Genomic DNA, 18,313 nt, shown 5'->3' with positions numbered 1-18,313 from the left:
AAACGCTGTTATGGGTTTGTATGGTGCCTAGCACGATGCAGTGCATGTCCATGAGTGAGAATCTTAGGTGTCACAACAAAAACAATGAATAAGAAAGCATTATTCTCATGATATTATTATTGGTGTTGTTACCCTTCTAGAAATATTTAATTTGTATAATGTGTTTCTGTATAGTGGATGTGAAAAGCCACAGTTGTATACACAGAGGGCTGCGTTGCAGTTCCACCGACCCAGCAGAAGCAAGGTATCTAAAAAAGGTTTGTTCTCCACTTCTCTTCTGGCTCAGCAAGCCTCCTCCTGCATTTCCGCCTCGCTCCTACTTTCTCCTCCCAGCCTGGACCACTTAACCTCTGTCCAGGGCCGGCTCCAGGCACCAGCTTAATAAGCAGGTGCTTGGGGCGGCCAAGGGAGAGGGGCGGCACCTGCGGCAATTCGGGGGCAGCAGGTCCCTCACTCCCTCTAGGAGCGAAGGACCTGCCGCTGAACTGCCGCTGCCGATCGTGGCTTTTTTTTTTGCTTGGGGCAGCAGAAATGCTGGAGCCGGCCCTGCCTCTCTCTCTCCTCAGCCCACCTGAGAACTCTCCTGGCTACCTTTAACCACCCTAGCCTGCCCCCCAGCATGTGGGGCCTGATTCACAGCCCTCTGAAGTCAGAAGCATTGATTGCAATGCGCTCTGGATCAGGCCCCAGGTCAGGATGTGTCCTGTCCTCTCCAAGCAGACATGACTAGAGCTTTGCCGTCTTCAGGCAGGTGTCTCAGGCTCCATTCACACATCAGTTCCAAGCAAGGAAAGGAACCATCAAGAAAAGGTGCCTCTCTTTTCCTTTCGGGGTTCTAGTTCTGTGACCTGGCTGCATGAATTAGGGAACATTCATTTAATGGCCCTGATTCTGCACCATTAAAGTCCATAGGAGTTTTACCACTGACATCAGTGAGAGTAGGATCAAGCCCTTAATGGCTAAACTAGTTTTGTACCATCTGATGCAGTGATTTTTAACTATCATCTCATTCTACACTGTGCTTAAAGTATGAATGGATTCACATATTTCCTCAGTAACACATTAAGATAATTTCACATCTCTATGCTGGCTGTGTAGTTCCACTTAATTCACAGGCATAAACAGTAATAAGGACATTCCTGTGTCTTACAGCACTATGCATGTGTTTGGACCTTTGATCCACTGAAAAAATACAATATGTGATCACAATACTATTGAAGGATATTGTGAACTACGTTAGGAAAACCCAGCATATTGCATGTAAAGAACATCGATCACATGGGACTAAATTAAGCACAGCAGTTTGCAAATTGATCAATGGGTAAAAAAATTAATTATACCTGTTTCACTAACACATACATTAATGCTTAATAGAAAGCAAAACTTTTGTTTTATTTTATTGTAGTCACAAGTGAGTGGTGAAAGCTGGAAAGGGTTTAAAAGCTTATCTTCTGATCGCCAATGACAGTGCATCAAAATCCTGGAGAAGAAGGCAATGCATAATTCACTTTTAAAAATCAGAATTTTATTATTGGATTAGTTTTAATGACATTAAAGTTAAATTAAATTAATATTGAATCTAATCAAATTCTAGGGCATTTAATATTTCACATCACTAGCTTTTAATTCTTTACACTTGTAGTTAAGTTATTTCATGCACTAGTATTGTATGCTGGAGGTCAGTTTGTGCAACCACTTATTATATTTAAGTTTCCTGTGCTGATATTTGAATTCAGAAGCTAAAATATATAAGCGATAAATTCCTGAGCTTTAACGCAAAATGGGAATCTTTGTGAGCAGCTGGCCAAATTCAAAGGTTAAGAACAGTTAACAGCAGTTTTGAGCAGATGTGTTAGATGAATATCACTTAACTGGAACACAATCTTACTCAAGCAACAAAAATGGATGGGGACTCTCGTACCAAAGGGGTTGGAATTGTTAGCTTCTTAGCATTTCAGTCATTAAAAACACATCAAGGAGATCATCAACTATAACTCTTGTAATTGATCAATATTAGCAAAATCTCAAGCACAGGAGATGCTGATAGGATGCAGAACAGATGAAAAAAGAACAGTTAGTTATCTTCCCATCCTAAAATAGAAGGAGTAATTAATGTATGAAGGAAATATACATTTATTTTACTGACACTGTCTATACAGAGTACAGGATTTTCCGTGACTATTACTCAGCTTCCAGTTAATATGCTATTGTACCAACCATTTATAGATACCCCTGAGATAAAATTTAACATGGAATTTCATCTTAGATTCTATGAACACTAACTTGTAGCAATAGGATTGGGGAGGAAAGAGCTTCTTTCAATTAGGGAACATTTCAATATGGAAAAAAAACCTCTCACCTGTGATGGTTATTTTTGCTGACCACTTGGATGTTCCATCCAACACACTCTGTTTTGCTGCCTTTGTGTATTGCACAAAATCTTCTTTGGAAATCTGGAACATTTCCTGGATCACTTCAAATACCTCAGGTCTATTTCTCTCCCTAATCTTCATTCTTTCCTTCATAGCAGTAATAATATTCTGGGTCTTATCTTCTGCACCATGTTTAGAACTCTTCTCTGCAGCTCCTGAGTTTTAAAATAAATGAAGTGATCAATGTATTCAAAGAAACATTGGAGTAAGTGACATATCACATTATCATGTTGGTTTTCACTTCTATAACCCCTAGCCAATATTAGGTACAATGCTGGAGTACAGCTCTTCCAAATATTACAAACTAGAAGCAAAGGTGCCATCACACAAGAGAAATCGCATTTGGGAACTGCTGTGCTATCCACTGTGATGTAATTCTCTATACTGAAGGCTAGGATTGTAATTTTACCTGAGATGATACTGATAAGTTGAGTATTTCATATTTTGCAATACTAGGTGATGAATGAGTCTTAAGTGGCCACTATAATTGAAAAAGAATGTACGTCAAATGACTCAGTGGTGGGGAAGTTGTCTGCCTATATTAGAGTTTTCAGGATCTGAACCTGTCTGAAAGACATTACTCTTTCAGATACTTTAAATGTTACTCTTCCTTTCTGAGCACTTAATATAATAGCATTTGTATTTCCTTTTTTTGTAGTTTCCTTAGCAAATTATTAAAATTCTACTTGCTAGGTAGACTGATAAAGGAAGCTAGAAGAAATTCTATGCTGAATGGGAAACCCTGATTTTCAAGGCACAGACTATGTGGTATATTACAGTTGCCAAATATTATTATAGCATTGCATGACAATTATACATTTAAGACAGTCACTGTTTCCATTATAAACCCCTTTTATCAGAGATCTGATAACTTGACCAAAAAATATGAACAGTTTCTGATGCTTTCAGGACAACTCAAAGGTAAATCCCAGAGTCTGCAGGCACTGTATACACTTGAGGAAATTTCTCCTCATCCCCTCATGGCAGAGCATTTCCACAAGACCATATCCAAAAGCCAGGTAAAATCCATTCCATCAACGCAGAGCCTGAGTGCTTAGAGCCTTAGGATTGTTCTATCCTGTGCCAGGTAGAACACCCCCTCTCTCAAGAGCCAGCACAGGAAGCCCAATCTAGGAACATTGGAGGGCAACACACTCTGGTCACATCTCCTTCCAACTAAGTATGCCACTGGAAAGCTCAGTACGCCATGAGCAGAAGCGGGGCGAGCTGGTTTCATGTTAACTGTGGACTCTCCTGCTGGCTCTTTAAGCCAGCATTCCAGCCCCTTGGGCCTCTGAAATAGTGGCCAATATCTGGCCCTTGTTGATTAATTTCTGGTTGAAATTGGGTAGATTACTCAGGGTATGTAGTTTCTTCCAAGAGTTGTACCAATGGGACAATTTAGAGACATTTTGCAAAGAATGCTGCTCTGGGAAAGCAGAGGAAAGGGTGGTTTGGGAGGGGGTGAGGAGGGGGTACAGAACCTTGAATTTTTTAATAAAAAATAAATCAAAGGATGGTTATTAACCATCACACTCAGAAAAGATGGTACTCTTCATTATTCTGTTCTCAGCTGTCACAATAACCAGGTGCTAGCTTCAAAATAGAGATTTCCCCCAGGATGGGATAGTAAGCTGAAGACATATCAGTACATGCATGTGTCAAAATAGGAGAAAGCTCTTTATTAAAAGCAGTGAAGGCACAAGAAAGATCAGAAACTTATTGCTTTGTTTCAACTGTCTGTAACTCCTGAATGGAAACCTAATGATGGACCATAGGTGTCATGGGGCCAGTTCTGGGAAAGAGCCCACCTGTGCTCTGTTTAGCTGTTACATAGCACTCATCCATAACTAGCACAGAAATGTAACATTCCAGTAAGCTTCAATGTCAAGAAAAGTTAAAGGAAGAAAGCTGAACACTAAAAGCTGAATTGAGGCACAGTTCTCTGATAGGGTGGCATGGAGCTGCTCCTCCCAACAGGAGCTCCTAGAGACATTCCATCTCAGGGAGGAGACAAGCTATGTCCTCAAGCTCCCCAGCATGCAGAGACAGAGCTCCCAACACCATACCCCTTTGAAGGGTGCAGCATACCTCCTCCAGTTCTGCTAGCCAATGTATAGAGGTGAGCATGGTCCTACCTCTTGGCTGTCTCCTTGGCCATGTCTTGCATTCCACTATGGTATAGGGACATGGATGGGCCCTAACTGTGGCAGAGAACTATAAAGGACTCCTTGTATTTTCCACTGCCTTTCTACTTTGAGCACCTGAGGAGCAGCAGGGCACAATGTGTCCCAAAGCTCTGAAACCAGAGCCTAAGAAAGTTCCTTTCTCTAACACAACTCCCATTATTGTTCATTTCCCAAACTATGGGTGGTTGGCAGAAAAGATCAAAGGATATTGCCTATATGATTGTAATTTATATACAGTATATGTGTAGGGCAGGGCCAGCTCTATTCTACAATCAGTGAAAGTGGTCAAGGAAGGAAACAGAATATTAGGAGGAGCAGAACTTTCAGCATATCTTTGTTCAGGTGACTTGGTTAGTGGGCAGGGACATTTGCTGGTTTGCTTAGGGCAGTACTAGAGCTGCCCCAGTACATAAAATAGACACATGAGCTTAAAGAGAGTCACAAGGCCGGGGAGGGCATCATTAAAAAATTTTCACAGCTTAAGGCTGAACTTGTAATTGATGAATGGAGAATTTACAGGGTTTTGAAGATGTCTATTTTTCTAAATGTATGCACTGATCACTGTAGAACTTCAGAGCTAACTACGCTGTTGTAAAGTCCTCTCCTTTCTGTCTGATGAAAGTACTGCTGAGAGGCAGCCCCATTGTATTGTACTTGAATAACATAGCAGCGTTTTAGGTGTCTGATGATGAATTGGTTTATTTTTCAGCTCAGAGTAAGGTGTGAGGTTGAGGACGAGGAAGGAAACGTAGCTTTGAGGAGGGCATGGGAAAGTGGGGGCGTGGCATTTCAAACTCTATAGTGCACATCCATGAGCAGAACGCCACCAAAAACAGGTGGTCAATGCTATGTTAAAAATGATAGCAGCAGAGAAGTGAGGTAGCTGGGATCACTGAGCAGGATACACCACAGGTGTGTATGCCATATGGAGACTGTCAAGAATGGCAAGATGACAGAGCAAACAAAGAAGATTTTCTAACCAATGAAACAGTGATGTGATAGACACATCACTTATTTTCACGACAGATCCTGTGGGAATAAATGCTACTGATGGTTGATTCATACTATTGAATACTGTGGACCAAATTCTGCAGTTATTCATTCCTTATTCAGGCAAGACTAGCTTTGATTCCAGTGGGAGATTTGCCTGAGTTCGAATGATAGAATTGGACTCTGGCTATGTATTTATCCACTGACATCTATCCCAGTGTACATTTATTTATTTAAAATGTTGCTTTCTGCGCTCTCCACCTCAGATACATGTTTTTTTTTCATGAGGGTCCCAGGAGGGAGTAACTCATATAACCTTACAACAGCAGACTTCAGTACAACACAGGCACTATAATGTAGAACACTCAGACTAATGCTGCTGGCAACAGTGAGTTGCTATTTCAGGTACATTTATACTGACATGGCTGCTTAAAATAAAGGATTAAAAGTTTCTCAGAACCAGAAAATGTGGGTGCCTGTTTAATGAAGCAAGTAATATATTCAGGCTTTTTATAGCCACAGTCCACAAACCTCTCCTCCATAGCCAGTTTTAGTTAGATCTAGGCCCTTTGAAATTCATACACTGGTTGGAGCAAAGGGAATGGTTGCAGTCTGCATTGGATAAAGAAAAACAATGACTACGAGGGAGCCAAATTATGAGCACATTTATAAAATGTAGCAAATAAGTATCTATTTTGTATAGAGATCTATTATACAGCTGTGCATGCATCTCTCAAAAGCCACCTAACCTGGGCTCTATGCTAGCTGGGGAGACCAGTCCATTTCCCGTGCTGCAAGAAAAAAAGATTGAGTGCTTTACTAAAAGCATACTGGAAGCCTTTATAATTGTGCCATTTTTGCCTGAGTTAAATAGATGAGGTTACATTATAATATACTATACAACCTCAAATATATTTAGTATAAGAAAAACTTATAGAACATTGCAAATAAAGATGTGACATTATTTAGTTACCTAGGGAAATACACTAGTTTGTAAGAATAATCACTATATGTAAATATTGTTAGAAATATATTCCACATAACAAAGAGGGAGCCAGATCATTTGCCTTGATAAGGCAGCTTTGTATGGTGAATACCAAAGTCAATGCTTTGTAGCTGGTTTTGTTTGTTTTTTCTATTTCTGATCTTTGGTGATCAGGTCTTCTGGCATCTAAGCTGGCCTTCTGCCATAAGGAACTCTTTCAATATTTACTGTAACTGAGGACAGCAGAATCATCAGGACTATTAGCAGTTGTAGAGCACTTTTACATTTCCAAACACTGTGCAAACATTATCTAATTAGCCTTCCTCACACAATTCCTGAGGGGGTACATGGAGGTATGACGTTGCACCCCATCATGCTTTATAGAAATATGCTTATGAGTGTGAATATAATGTAACTGGTATATGCTTCATGCAAAAAGTCTCTTGTAAGGTCTCTTACAAAGCTTATAATCTACTGAGTGTGGTCATCCTATTTCTATAAATGTATCATTTTTATATATGGAACTAGAAATATGAAATATAAGTCTGAGGTCCTATTGTAATTATGCAAAGTTTGGTCTATTAATAGTGGCTTGGAATCTTGATGGCTCCCATTAACCAGGACAATTGGTTGTAAATGGCTCTGTTTACTTGTAAGTCTTCCTGTATACCTGTGTGCTGGCAAGTGGGTAGTGAAGTCTTATAGTGACATATGATCATGTCACCTGAACTGGAATCCATCTTTAACCTGGTGCTTTTCCATTTAGAAGGAGGGGTGGGAAGCCAGAGAGGGACAAAGGATTCCTGCCTTGTGCAAAAGATATATAAGGGGGTGGAACAGAACAAAAAGGGGCTGCAGTCATGAGAAATCCCCTAGCTATCACCTGAGCTAGAACAAGGATTGTACCAGGGGAAAGGATTGGGCCGAGACTATAAAGGAGTCTAGTCTGTGAAAAAAGCTTATTTGAACATCTTTGAGGGTGAGATTTACCTGCATTTAGTTTCCTACTATATTAGGCTTAGACTTGTGTGTTTTTGTTTTATTTTGCTTGGTAATTTACTTTGTTCTGTCTATTATTACTTGGAACCACTTAAACCCTATTTTTTATATTTAATAAAATCACTTTTTGATTATTAATTAGCCCAGAGCAAGTAATGAATACCCAGGGAAGCAAACAGCTGTGCATATCTCTCTATCAGTGTTATGGAGGGCGAACAATTTATGAGTTTACCCTGTATAAGCTTTATACAGAGTAAAACGGATTTATTTGGGGTTTGGACCCCATTGGAAACTGGGTATCTGGGTGCTGGAGACAGTTGCATCTTTTAAGCTGTTTTCAGTTAAGCCTATGGCTTTTGGGGGATGTGGTTCAGACCTGGGTCTGTGTTTGCAGCAGGCTAGCGTGTCTGGCTCAACAAGACAGGGTACCGAAGTCCCAAGCTGCGAGGGAAAACGGGCTCAGAGGTAGTCCTGAGGGGGGGGGGGTCTCTGTGACCCAACCCATCACAGGAGGTACTGAAGGTATTATTTTTCTCTTTTTACACTAGGTGAATCTAAAACACATTGAGGTTAAGTGATTTGTTCTGCAATTAGAATTTGGGAGTTCCAGCTCTGTCCTTAATCTGCTGGAGTATAATCCCTTTTCCATGATGCCATCAAGCGCTACTATTTTGTTTTGATGGCATTTTTCTTTAAAGCTCTCTCAGGTTGTCATGTCTCAAGAAGAGGCTCTCTGTCTGACAGCGTCTTCTATCATGGGGACTTCATTGGAATCTTATTGAATCTTTTGAGCTAATCATCTTCTATTTTCTTTTTTTATTATTTATATTGTGCCTGAAAGATGCGAGGCACTTTACAGAGCAGCAAAGACACAGATATATTTATGGACATATGGGAGGCATGGCTTGATCCACTGCACAAGATTGGAAAGGCAATGGCTGAGGTGAGAGTGGAATGCCAGAGGCTGAATTCCATGGGGTATGTGACATGGTAGCGTAATCTATCTTGAGAATTCCTGAGAATCTCTGTGCCTGGTACTGACAAATACATAGTTTCTGAATGATGAAGACAAATTCCAGTGAGCAAAGATTTCAAACTGAAAAAGTAGACTTTTTTAGAAAAAAAATCCTTACGCACACGAAGGTTAAGTGCCAATACAAAACAAATACCATCCGGAGAGACCTCAAGTGATTTCCGATTGTATAGGGGAGGTGAAAGATGACTGTTGAAATGCTTCGACAATGTGATAAATATGGTAACTTTGACTTTACGTGTCTTTTTGCTAGACATCAAAAAAGCAACATGCTTCATTTTCCATCATTGCCTTTCAGTAATAAGTACAGACTGAGGAAATCATTAGGCTGTAATAATAAATCATGGATACATTCAATGTGGCAGTAGTGGGCCACTGTCAAAACTCATGCTTATTTTCCAGGCAATCCAGATAAAATTGGAAATATGCATTAACTAACACAAGTTACAATTGTCAAACTGTAATGCATAATTTAATGAAACTATTGTTACATCCTGTGATACTGCCAATCCATCAACAGCCCTGTCTGTGCATTATTGATTAGAGTCATTTAGATAATACAATGGCCTATATTGTACAATAAAATTAACAAAGCCTTCTTAGCAAAGGACTGATCCAAATAATGTGACAGAGATCAATTCTGACTTAATATCATATCTACCTCTGAAAGCAGCATCTTGGTGAAGATGAGCGGCTTAATGAATACAGGACTGATTTTATTGTTTAACCTCAGTCTAGGACCATCTTGTAATGCTGACCCAACTGAGCTTGTTATCTGAACTCACGTCTAGTGGACGGCAATCTGCACTTAAAACCAAATTGCAGCTGCTCAAAAGGCAATCCATCATAGCAATCACCAGATTGTTAGCTTGACAAATTGTCTTGCAGGGTGTTAAAGAGAGACAATGGGCCAGATTCCCAGACTATGTATATGGGTGTGGCTCCACTGAGGTCAAATCAGCCGAAGCTCTGTGCCTTTCCTTTTTTAATACTGCTAATTGCAGCCTTCTCTCTCTCTCTCTCTCTCACACACACTCACTCACGGGCACAAAACAGCATGGCATTTCACTGAATTCAGAAAAATATTTAAAATTTTCTTTGCTGGCTGATTCCATGTCAGTGATGAAACTTTAAAAAATTCTTTTCAACCTAAAAAACATATTGTGTAAGGACCTAATTTTCAAATACAGGTGGCATAGTAGAATCCAAAGCCTTCATTTGAGTACTCAGATCTACACATGGGCAGCCAAAATTGATATCTGGGCACTTAAAGCACCCAAAAGTGTGATCTGGGGGACCAAAAATATCAAAGACTGGATCCCTTATGTGGATTTAATTTTTTTATCTATAGCTTACATTGTAGATGTTTACTTGATCAAAACTGCCTATGCCTTGCCTAGGAGAGGAAGCAGAGTAACCAAAGAGGAACACCCTTTACCTTAGATGTGTGTGCCCATTTTAGGTTTGTAATTTTGCCAAGTGCTCAGAAGTCAGTAAAGCTTAGCTAGTGATGGTAATTCACTATTGGAACAGCATACCAACTCTCCATTGAAAGTCAGTAGGATTTGCGCTTAGGGTGACCAGATGTCCCGATTTTATAGGGACAATCCTGATATTTGGGGTTTTTTCTTATATAGGCTCCTATTACCCCCCACCCTCATCCCAATTTTTCACACTTGCTGTCTGGTCACCCTATTTGCACTCTTAAGTCACTTAGGTGTGCTTGGAAATGCTACACGGTGTGGCCTGTATTGTATATCACAGAAGATGGTGCCTTCTGACCTTAAAATCTATTAAATAAAAGGACAAATAGACAGATTGTAAAAAAAAACTAAATCCAGACTATTATTATATCTACAGTCTAATTCTAGAAGTTTGTACCATGTGTAAATGTTAAAAACAAGTATACCAAATGTTTGTGCATATGTAGTTGTGGTGTTAACATTTGTTATAGAGCAATTATGCCTAAAAGTCAAGCCAAAATTATTTTTGAACCTTTAAATTGAAATTAATTTCAAATGTAAACAATTATTAAATGGAGAAACATAAAGTATTAGATTTCAGTGGATCCACACTAGGGATGTATTTGGCCCACTAACAACTACAGGTAACAATCCAGATTCAGGGGTGAGGTCTGAAGTGGTGCATGTTGATAAATGAGTGTAAAATAGCAGAACTGAGGCTAAAGGAATTTACAGGGTGTATGCACAGAGGCACTTCAATAGAGGAACCTACTAGGTAAAACCCCCAGCAGCTGGGTGTAAGAAAGTTTAAGTAGGAATCCCTCACCCTCGCGCACACACATACACAGGGCTCAATATTGCAAGATACTGATAACTCAGACCATGATACAGAAAAAGCATTTAAACATATGCTTAACTTCAAGCACACAAATAGCCTAATTGACTGCAGTTTCCTACCATGTACAGTGACAGCAAATTTGTTTAGTTCTTAAGTAGCTTCTCAAGGAAAAGTCTCTGTGACCTCTCTCCTTCTCCTTACCAAGTTCTCTCGTGGATAAAAACTGCAGGAGAATGATTACCCTCAATATTTGGAGACAATAGTTGGGTCAGAATTACAAGATGGTCCTAGATCCCTCTTTACACCCTCTGAATTTAATTTGCAGGCAATTGGGAAGAAAGAGCTTCTTTGAACTATGACTCTTTCAAACACCAGAAAGTCACTGCTGACAGCTTCTCCAAGGCACCTCAGCCAGCCCCCAATTGCCAGGAACAAATGGACTCAAGCATTGCTCTCTCCATTAGAAATAGGCCCAAAGACAGAAAGTTCAAGTCTGAGTTCACTCAAAATTAGGGATGTCGGGATTTGAGGTATCACTGCATAATATTAATATTATTCTATGTAGTGCTGTCACTGTAGAAGAGGTGAGCATGCCAAAGAAATTAAGGTGTGTGTCACATCAAGCTTCCAGGCCAAAACTGAGTCCTTGCAGTATAATTCAGAACAGGTACCGAATGGCCAGAGTGGTCATGACTGTTGGGATGCTTTATGGAAAAGAGATTATTAGAAGAGGTTTGGTAAAAGAGGAGGAGGGAACCTGACTAACAATAACAGACATTCTTCCAAGCAAAAGGGGGTGTCATGAAAGGCACAAAGTCAAGAGTATGGTGCATGCAGCCATTTGATCTATACTGCCCTCTGTAATATTTCACTTCAACTGAGAAACTATTTTATCAGTTGGAAACCATTTTATTGGAGACCCCTACAGCAGACAAGATTATCCTTTTGGGGGATTTCAATGCATGCATTGGACGAGACTCAGACCTGTGGAAAGGAACAATCGGGAAAGAAGGAGTTGGCAAACGTAATTCAAATGGAATTTTGCTCTTGACCAAGTGTGCTGAACATGAACTTATTATTACGAACACCCTTTTCCGACGAAAGAAAAAGTTCAGAACATCTTGGAGACACCCACGGTCAAAGCACTGGCATCTCCTCGACAACGTCATAGTTCATAACCGAGATCATAGTGACGTATTTCTCACAAGAGCAATGACAAGTGCTGATGACTGTTGGACTGATCATCGCCTTAGTCGATCCACAATGAAAATTAAGATCGCTCCCAAATGGAGGCTGCAAAAGAAGCAGGTCAGATGCAAGCTGAAGGTTCAAGTTTTGAAGGACCCTATTAAGCGTGACCACTTCCAAGCAGTCTTAGAAGAAAAGCTCCCATCAGATTTTCCAGAAGAAATTGAGAAACATTGGAGCCAGTTGAAAGCAGTAATCATCAATGCCTGTGAGGAAACCATCTGCTACCACACCAAAAAACATTAGGACTGGTTTGACGAGAATGATGCTGAAATTGAGCAACTCAGCAATGAGAAGAGAATGGCATTTCATGCTTGGCAGAATGACATACATTGTAATATAAAGAGAGAAGCCCATGCCAAGGCAAGGGTGGAAGTACAACGTAAAACCAGAGAACTTAAGGACAAATGGTGGACTGAGAAAGCACAATAACTCCAACATCTTGCAGATATCCACAATACATGTGGTTTCTTTAGTGCCACCAAGGCTATTTATGGGCCAATTTGTCATGGTATGAATCCTCTTCGCTCTAAGGATGAAACCACACTTCTGAAGGACAATGAAGCCATCATTTTGAAGATCTCCTTAACCATAATTCTATGGTTGTAGATGAAGTCCTTCAGCAAATCCCTCAATGACCATTTAGGGACGAGCTCAGAGACCCTCCCAATTTGTATGAGGTGCACAATGCTACCATGCAGATGAAGAACAACATGACAGAAGGTCTAGATGGGATCCCTGCTGAAATCTTCAGAAATGGTGGACCAGAGTTAATTTGGCAACTTTACCTGCTTATCCTTAAAATCTGGATAAAAGAGGAGCTACTCAGTGAAATTAGGGATGCCTGGATTGTCACCCTGTTCAAGAAAGGGGATAAAGTGGATTGTGGAAATTATCGTGGTATCTCCCTCCTAGCCACTTCAGGCAAAGTACTGGCATGGATCCTTGCAACCCACCTTCTGCCCCTCTCAGAAGAAATTTTACCAGAGTCACCGAGTGGTTTCCGACCATGTTGTGGAACTGCGGATATGATCTTCACAGCACGGCAGCTGCAAGAAAAGTGTTGAAAGCAAAACCGACCACTGTACATGGCTTTTATTGATCTAACTAAAGCCTTTGATTCAGTGAATCGCCGTGCCCTCTGGACTGTACTTTCTAAGATTGGATGGCCTGATAAATACATCAATGTCATAAAATTGCTTCATGATCACATGAAAGTGACTGTTCTGAGCAGCACGGATTCCCAGAGTGACCCTTTCAAAGCACAAACAGGAGTCAAACAGAGCTGTATCATTGCTCCAACCATGTTTGCGGTTTTTATTGCTGTTATTCTTTACCTAATTGCTGGGAAGTTTACAGCTGGCATTGAAATCACTTACAGAATGGATGGAAAGCTGTTCAGGCTTAGCAGGCTGAAAGCCAAGAGTAAGATTTCCACAACATCTATTGTGGAACTTCAGTATGCTGATGACAACACAATCTTTGCCCACTCTGAGAAAGATCTTCAAACCATCTTGAATGTGTTTGCTGATGCTTACGCATGCCTTGGTCTCACTCTTAATATCAAGAGGACTAAAGTGCTCTATCAGCCCTCTCCAAATGAGGTATTAGATGCCCCATCTATCAAAATCAATGGAATGGCACTGAAGAATGTTGATCATTTCCTCTACCTTGGAAGTCATCTTTCATCCAAGGCAGATATTGATGCAGAAATTCAACATCGCCTGAGCTGTGCCAGTGTAGCTTTTTCTCATTTACGGCACAGGGTCTTTGAAGATCACGACATTTGAACGGACACCAAGCTTCTTGTTTATCAAGCTATTATTCTCCCAACACTCTTGTATGGGTCCGAAACGTGGACAACCTATAGACACCACTTGAAAGTCCTTGAGGGGCACTATCAACGCTGCCTTCGTAAGATTCTGAAGATCAAATGGGAAGACAGGCGCACCAACAGTAGTGTTCTGGAAGAGACAAATACCACCAGTATCGAGGCAACGATCATCCATCAGCAATTCCGCTGGACTGGTCACGTTGTCCGGATGCCAGACCATCACCTCCCAAAACAGGTCCTGTTCTCTCAGCTGAAAGAAGGGTACAGTAACGTGGATGGACAATGGAAGCGTTATAAGGACTTGCTGAAGGACAATCTAAAAAAATGTAATATTGACATTGATAGCTGGGAGACACTTGCCCAGGATCGCTTAAAATGGAGTAAACTACTATGTGATAGTCCCCTGCATTTCGGCTTGCCGGCGAGCAAGTTCAAAGAGGACAAGAGGCGCAGGAGGAAGGAAAGACCGGTCTCCGGTCATGGTCAACAGCCTCCTGCCCTCATTGTAATAGAACTTGTGGTTCAAGGATTGGCCTTATTAACCACCATAACTCCCATGGAAGATGATCATACTCGGTAACGAGTGATCGCTCATCATTTCACTTCAACTAATGTTAAACTAAAATGTTCTGAATATGCATTCTCTCAGATAAAGGAGTGAATCTTTTACTCTGCAATGATATTTTTTCTTATATAAGCTAAAAATGCTTCTAAACAATTAGATCATGTTGCCCCTGCCTTCCTAGATTTGCATGTAGAAGAGTTTCCCCTTCCAATGTAAAAAAAAGGGTACAGCCATCCAGCAGTGACATCCCTTCCTCCTGGACCAGGAATACGACTCTACCCAAGGTCCAAGATCCATGCATAGTATTTGTAGGAGACAAATATTGTTTCCACTGCTCTTTTTGTGCAGTCCTCTCAGTGCCACAGAAGAGGTGGGGATTCTAGAAGCAGCGGTAGGTGCAAAAAGCCCTGGCAGCACAGCTCCAAATTCAGTGGTACAAGATTCCCTGAAGCAGATGCAGATGGGACAGACTTCTATTAGACCTGCCGATATCCATATGGATCTCCCAAGATCTGCAAGTTCTGGTTCTAGTACCCCTGCCCATTCTATCAGGAGGTGAACCCCTGATAGAACAATTTAGGGAAAATTCCATGACGGGCACTTTGTGGAGTTTGCCTATTGCTGGCCTTTTGGCTTTTCTGTGGGAGGGTGCGATCTGGATCCAATACTAATGAAAATGGGAAAAGAGGCAATCTAAAATGTTAAGTATGGCAGCTCACCGTTCCTTAGTTCTTGCATTGAGGGTGATAAGGAGTTAGTCGACAAATTACTTGCACATATTCTGTTGCCAGCAGCATGACAACCTGGCAACTTTATTTCATTTTTATGCTTGAAAACCAGAGCAGTAAAAGCCAAGTGATTCCCAATAGACCTACTTCAGCAAATCACCACACAGAACTGAAAGAGATCAATGGTCTGATACACAATGAATTATTTTTAGATGGAGTCTTAATATGTTGCTGGAATCAAATGTGTCAATTGGTCAAATGAGAGTAGACAGGATGTGACACTTGCTATATATTAAAGAGTATACACTCCTCTTACTCAGGGCATGTTCTGCCCAGGAAACAGAAGTTCTGCACGCTTGTTAAAAGACTTATTTGTTAGCATCCTGTTTACATTAAACATGGCTGAAACTTGAAACCATGCCAGCAGCAACCCTAGTCTACACCATACATAGTTGTATAACATGACTTTCAGCACAAACAAACCAACCTTCTTTTCATACTGTTTAATTAAAGTATACTAGCAATACAGGTGTCAAACAAGGTTCCTACTAGCTCAGTTTCAACCATAATGTGGAACCAAGGTTAGGCACTGTTTGATTTGCAAATTCTCCATATCACTATGGCCCCTTTGAGTCTGTGCATCTGGTCAGCTGGCAATTCCCCCTGTGTAGTGGAACCCTTGGGTGTTGTAAAGCTGGAGAACGGCTCTATGCCATCCAGCATCATAACACAATGGCATAGAGAGTATGGCTGGGAGAGAGGGTGTGGCTAGAACATCAATATACCCTGGCTATACCTAGCTGCTTTAATGGTCCCTCGAGGACATGATGGCTATGCATAAGATAGAGCAACCCTAGGGCTGCAATAACACATACCAGGGGCCAAAAAAGTCTCTTTTCAGCCCCAGAATTGACAAGTCACAAAGGTGGCAGGTCCTGATTCCCTACTGCCTTGCATTGCACAGAATGCACAGTGGGTATAAAACACTACCAAATTCATGATCTAAAATGTTCCCAAGTTAGTTTTTGGGAGGGATGCTCAGGGTGGCCAGACTCAATTGGGCCATAAATGGGACAAAAGAGGGTAGCAAAGTTCACTCCGGCGATGAAGGAAGGTTAGTCACTAGGCACAGAGGCATAAAGTATAGTCCCCTGCTATGCTTGTAAATATGGAGTGCATCCACCTGATATGGGCTCAGCAGCTTTTCTATCAGCTATCTGAAGATGGCTTATCATTTGGCAGGGGATTATCCAAATTAATTTTTAGTATTCCTGATGGCAGGAATCCAATGTGGTAATAGTGCATTAGTGGGAGGCCTTTGATTCATCCCAATCCCAAACACAGGGCTGGGAGTTACCAAAAACAGAATCTGCAAGGATTGTAACAAGGGTGTTGAGCTTTAAATGCCAATGAAATATCCCTTTGTGTTATTAATGAGTTTCGTCCCAGTAAAACAAGGTAAATTACTAAACGCTTGAGTGGATTGAGGGGGAAAAGAAAGAAATTGTATGCAGCACTTCCTTATCTCTTAAATACTGCTGAGATAACACTTTGGCCTTATTTTAGAGGGGAAAAACTGTACTGAAACCATTAGATTACGAGTTGAAAAGTACTTGTGTATTATGGTCCTATCTAATATTTTCTCCATAAAGAGAAGCACTATGCTCTTTTGAAGAGATACTTTTTACTGCATTATTTTGTTTTTTTTCTGCTTCTTTTTTGGGTTCTTTCCCCTGAGACACTGCGGCAGAGAGTTAACCACTATTTCAAAGAGGTTTGCAATTTTAATTGCACTCTGTACTTTTGCAATACATTGGATGGAAAATGCACCTAACTGTTACATAATGTTTATTGTATCAGGCCACATGTATTCATTAAGCTTCCTTTATTACAACCACTCCAAACAGCAGATTTCTCAATGGGAGAATTCCATCATTTTTACAGCTGGTACATTCATATTTTTTTATTACTGTTGGGGTACAATTGAAAGCAACAAAATATAAAGGCCCTAAAATTGAGATACCCCCCCAAAGTGCATTCACAGGAAAATTTCTAATAAAGATTTTTAGTAGTGATTCACAAATAAAACTGGACTTTGAATGAAAGAAAATATAAGAAACGTTGACATTAAAGAATCATATTTTCCACACCCCGACCCCCTTTCTAATAGATTAAGGTAGCACTGTAAAACATATACTGATTTATAGCATTGAAATATAAAATGAAAAATTGTTAATGGTAAGATTAAGAGCTTTGATTGCTATATTTTTAATTATTTGTAATTATGTATAGCAGGGCCGGCTTTAGGCCAATTCCACCAATTCCCCCGAATCGGGCCCCGCGCTTAAGAGGGCCCCGCGCCCAGTGGCAGGGCTGCCCAGAGTGGGGGGCAAGTGGTAGAGAATCCCTTCCCTGGCTAGAAGCACCTTTTTAATTTTTACTCACCCAGCGGCGCTCCAGGTCTTTGGCAGCAGGTCCTTCACTCGCTCCGGATCTTTGGGGGCACTTTGGCGGCGGGTCCTTCAGTGCCGCCGAAGACCCGGAGTGAGTGAAGGACCCGCCGCCAAAGACTAGGAGCGCGCCCTGGTGAGTACAAGCCCCACGTGGTTTTTTTACGTGGTTTTTTTTTTTTAGTCATCCCTGTCGGGGCCCCGTCAAAACTGTTCGAATCGGGCCCCGCACTTCCTAAAGCCGGCCCTGATGTATAGTAAATGAGCACAGATGAGGTAACACTTAGGCCAAGTCCTTTCTTGCATAAGTGTGGTTTTCCCAGTTCTTCTTTTACATAGCATTGCTAATCTTCTTAAAATGTTCTTGCTGACAGAACAATGCCACATAACAGATAACAGGTAACATGTCATGCTCAAAGATGTAAGTAAAAGATACACAAACAAATAATGATAAATACCCCCCTCCCTTTTCTGGGAAAAGCCAGGGCAGGGTGACACAAAACCAACACAGAAACTGCAAAGCCATAAGGAAAAATGCAGAAGTTGGGTTACTGAAGCT

The 18,313-nt window shown here is 40.9% G+C and overlaps 1 protein-coding gene across 2 annotated transcripts in view; it reads right to left on the bottom strand.

Annotated features, from left to right (window-relative positions):
• Positions 1-18,313, bottom strand: part of UNC13C (unc-13 homolog C) — a 383,250-nt gene that overhangs the window by 249,796 nt on the left and 115,141 nt on the right. For both annotated transcript variants that reach the window (XM_054042619.1, XM_054042620.1), the window contains exon 7: positions 2,360-2,587. In XM_054042619.1, coding sequence (XP_053898594.1) covers positions 2,360-2,587 — 228 coding nt within the window. The remainder of the gene's footprint in view (positions 1-2,359; positions 2,588-18,313) is intronic.

The sequence above is a fragment of the Malaclemys terrapin genome, chromosome 10, assembly GCF_027887155.1.
Source record: "Malaclemys terrapin pileata isolate rMalTer1 chromosome 10, rMalTer1.hap1, whole genome shotgun sequence".
NCBI classification, from domain to species: Eukaryota; Metazoa; Chordata; order Testudines; family Emydidae; genus Malaclemys; species Malaclemys terrapin.
The sequence above is the reverse complement of the archived record's forward strand: the minus strand, read 5'-3'. Positions and strand labels throughout refer to the sequence as shown.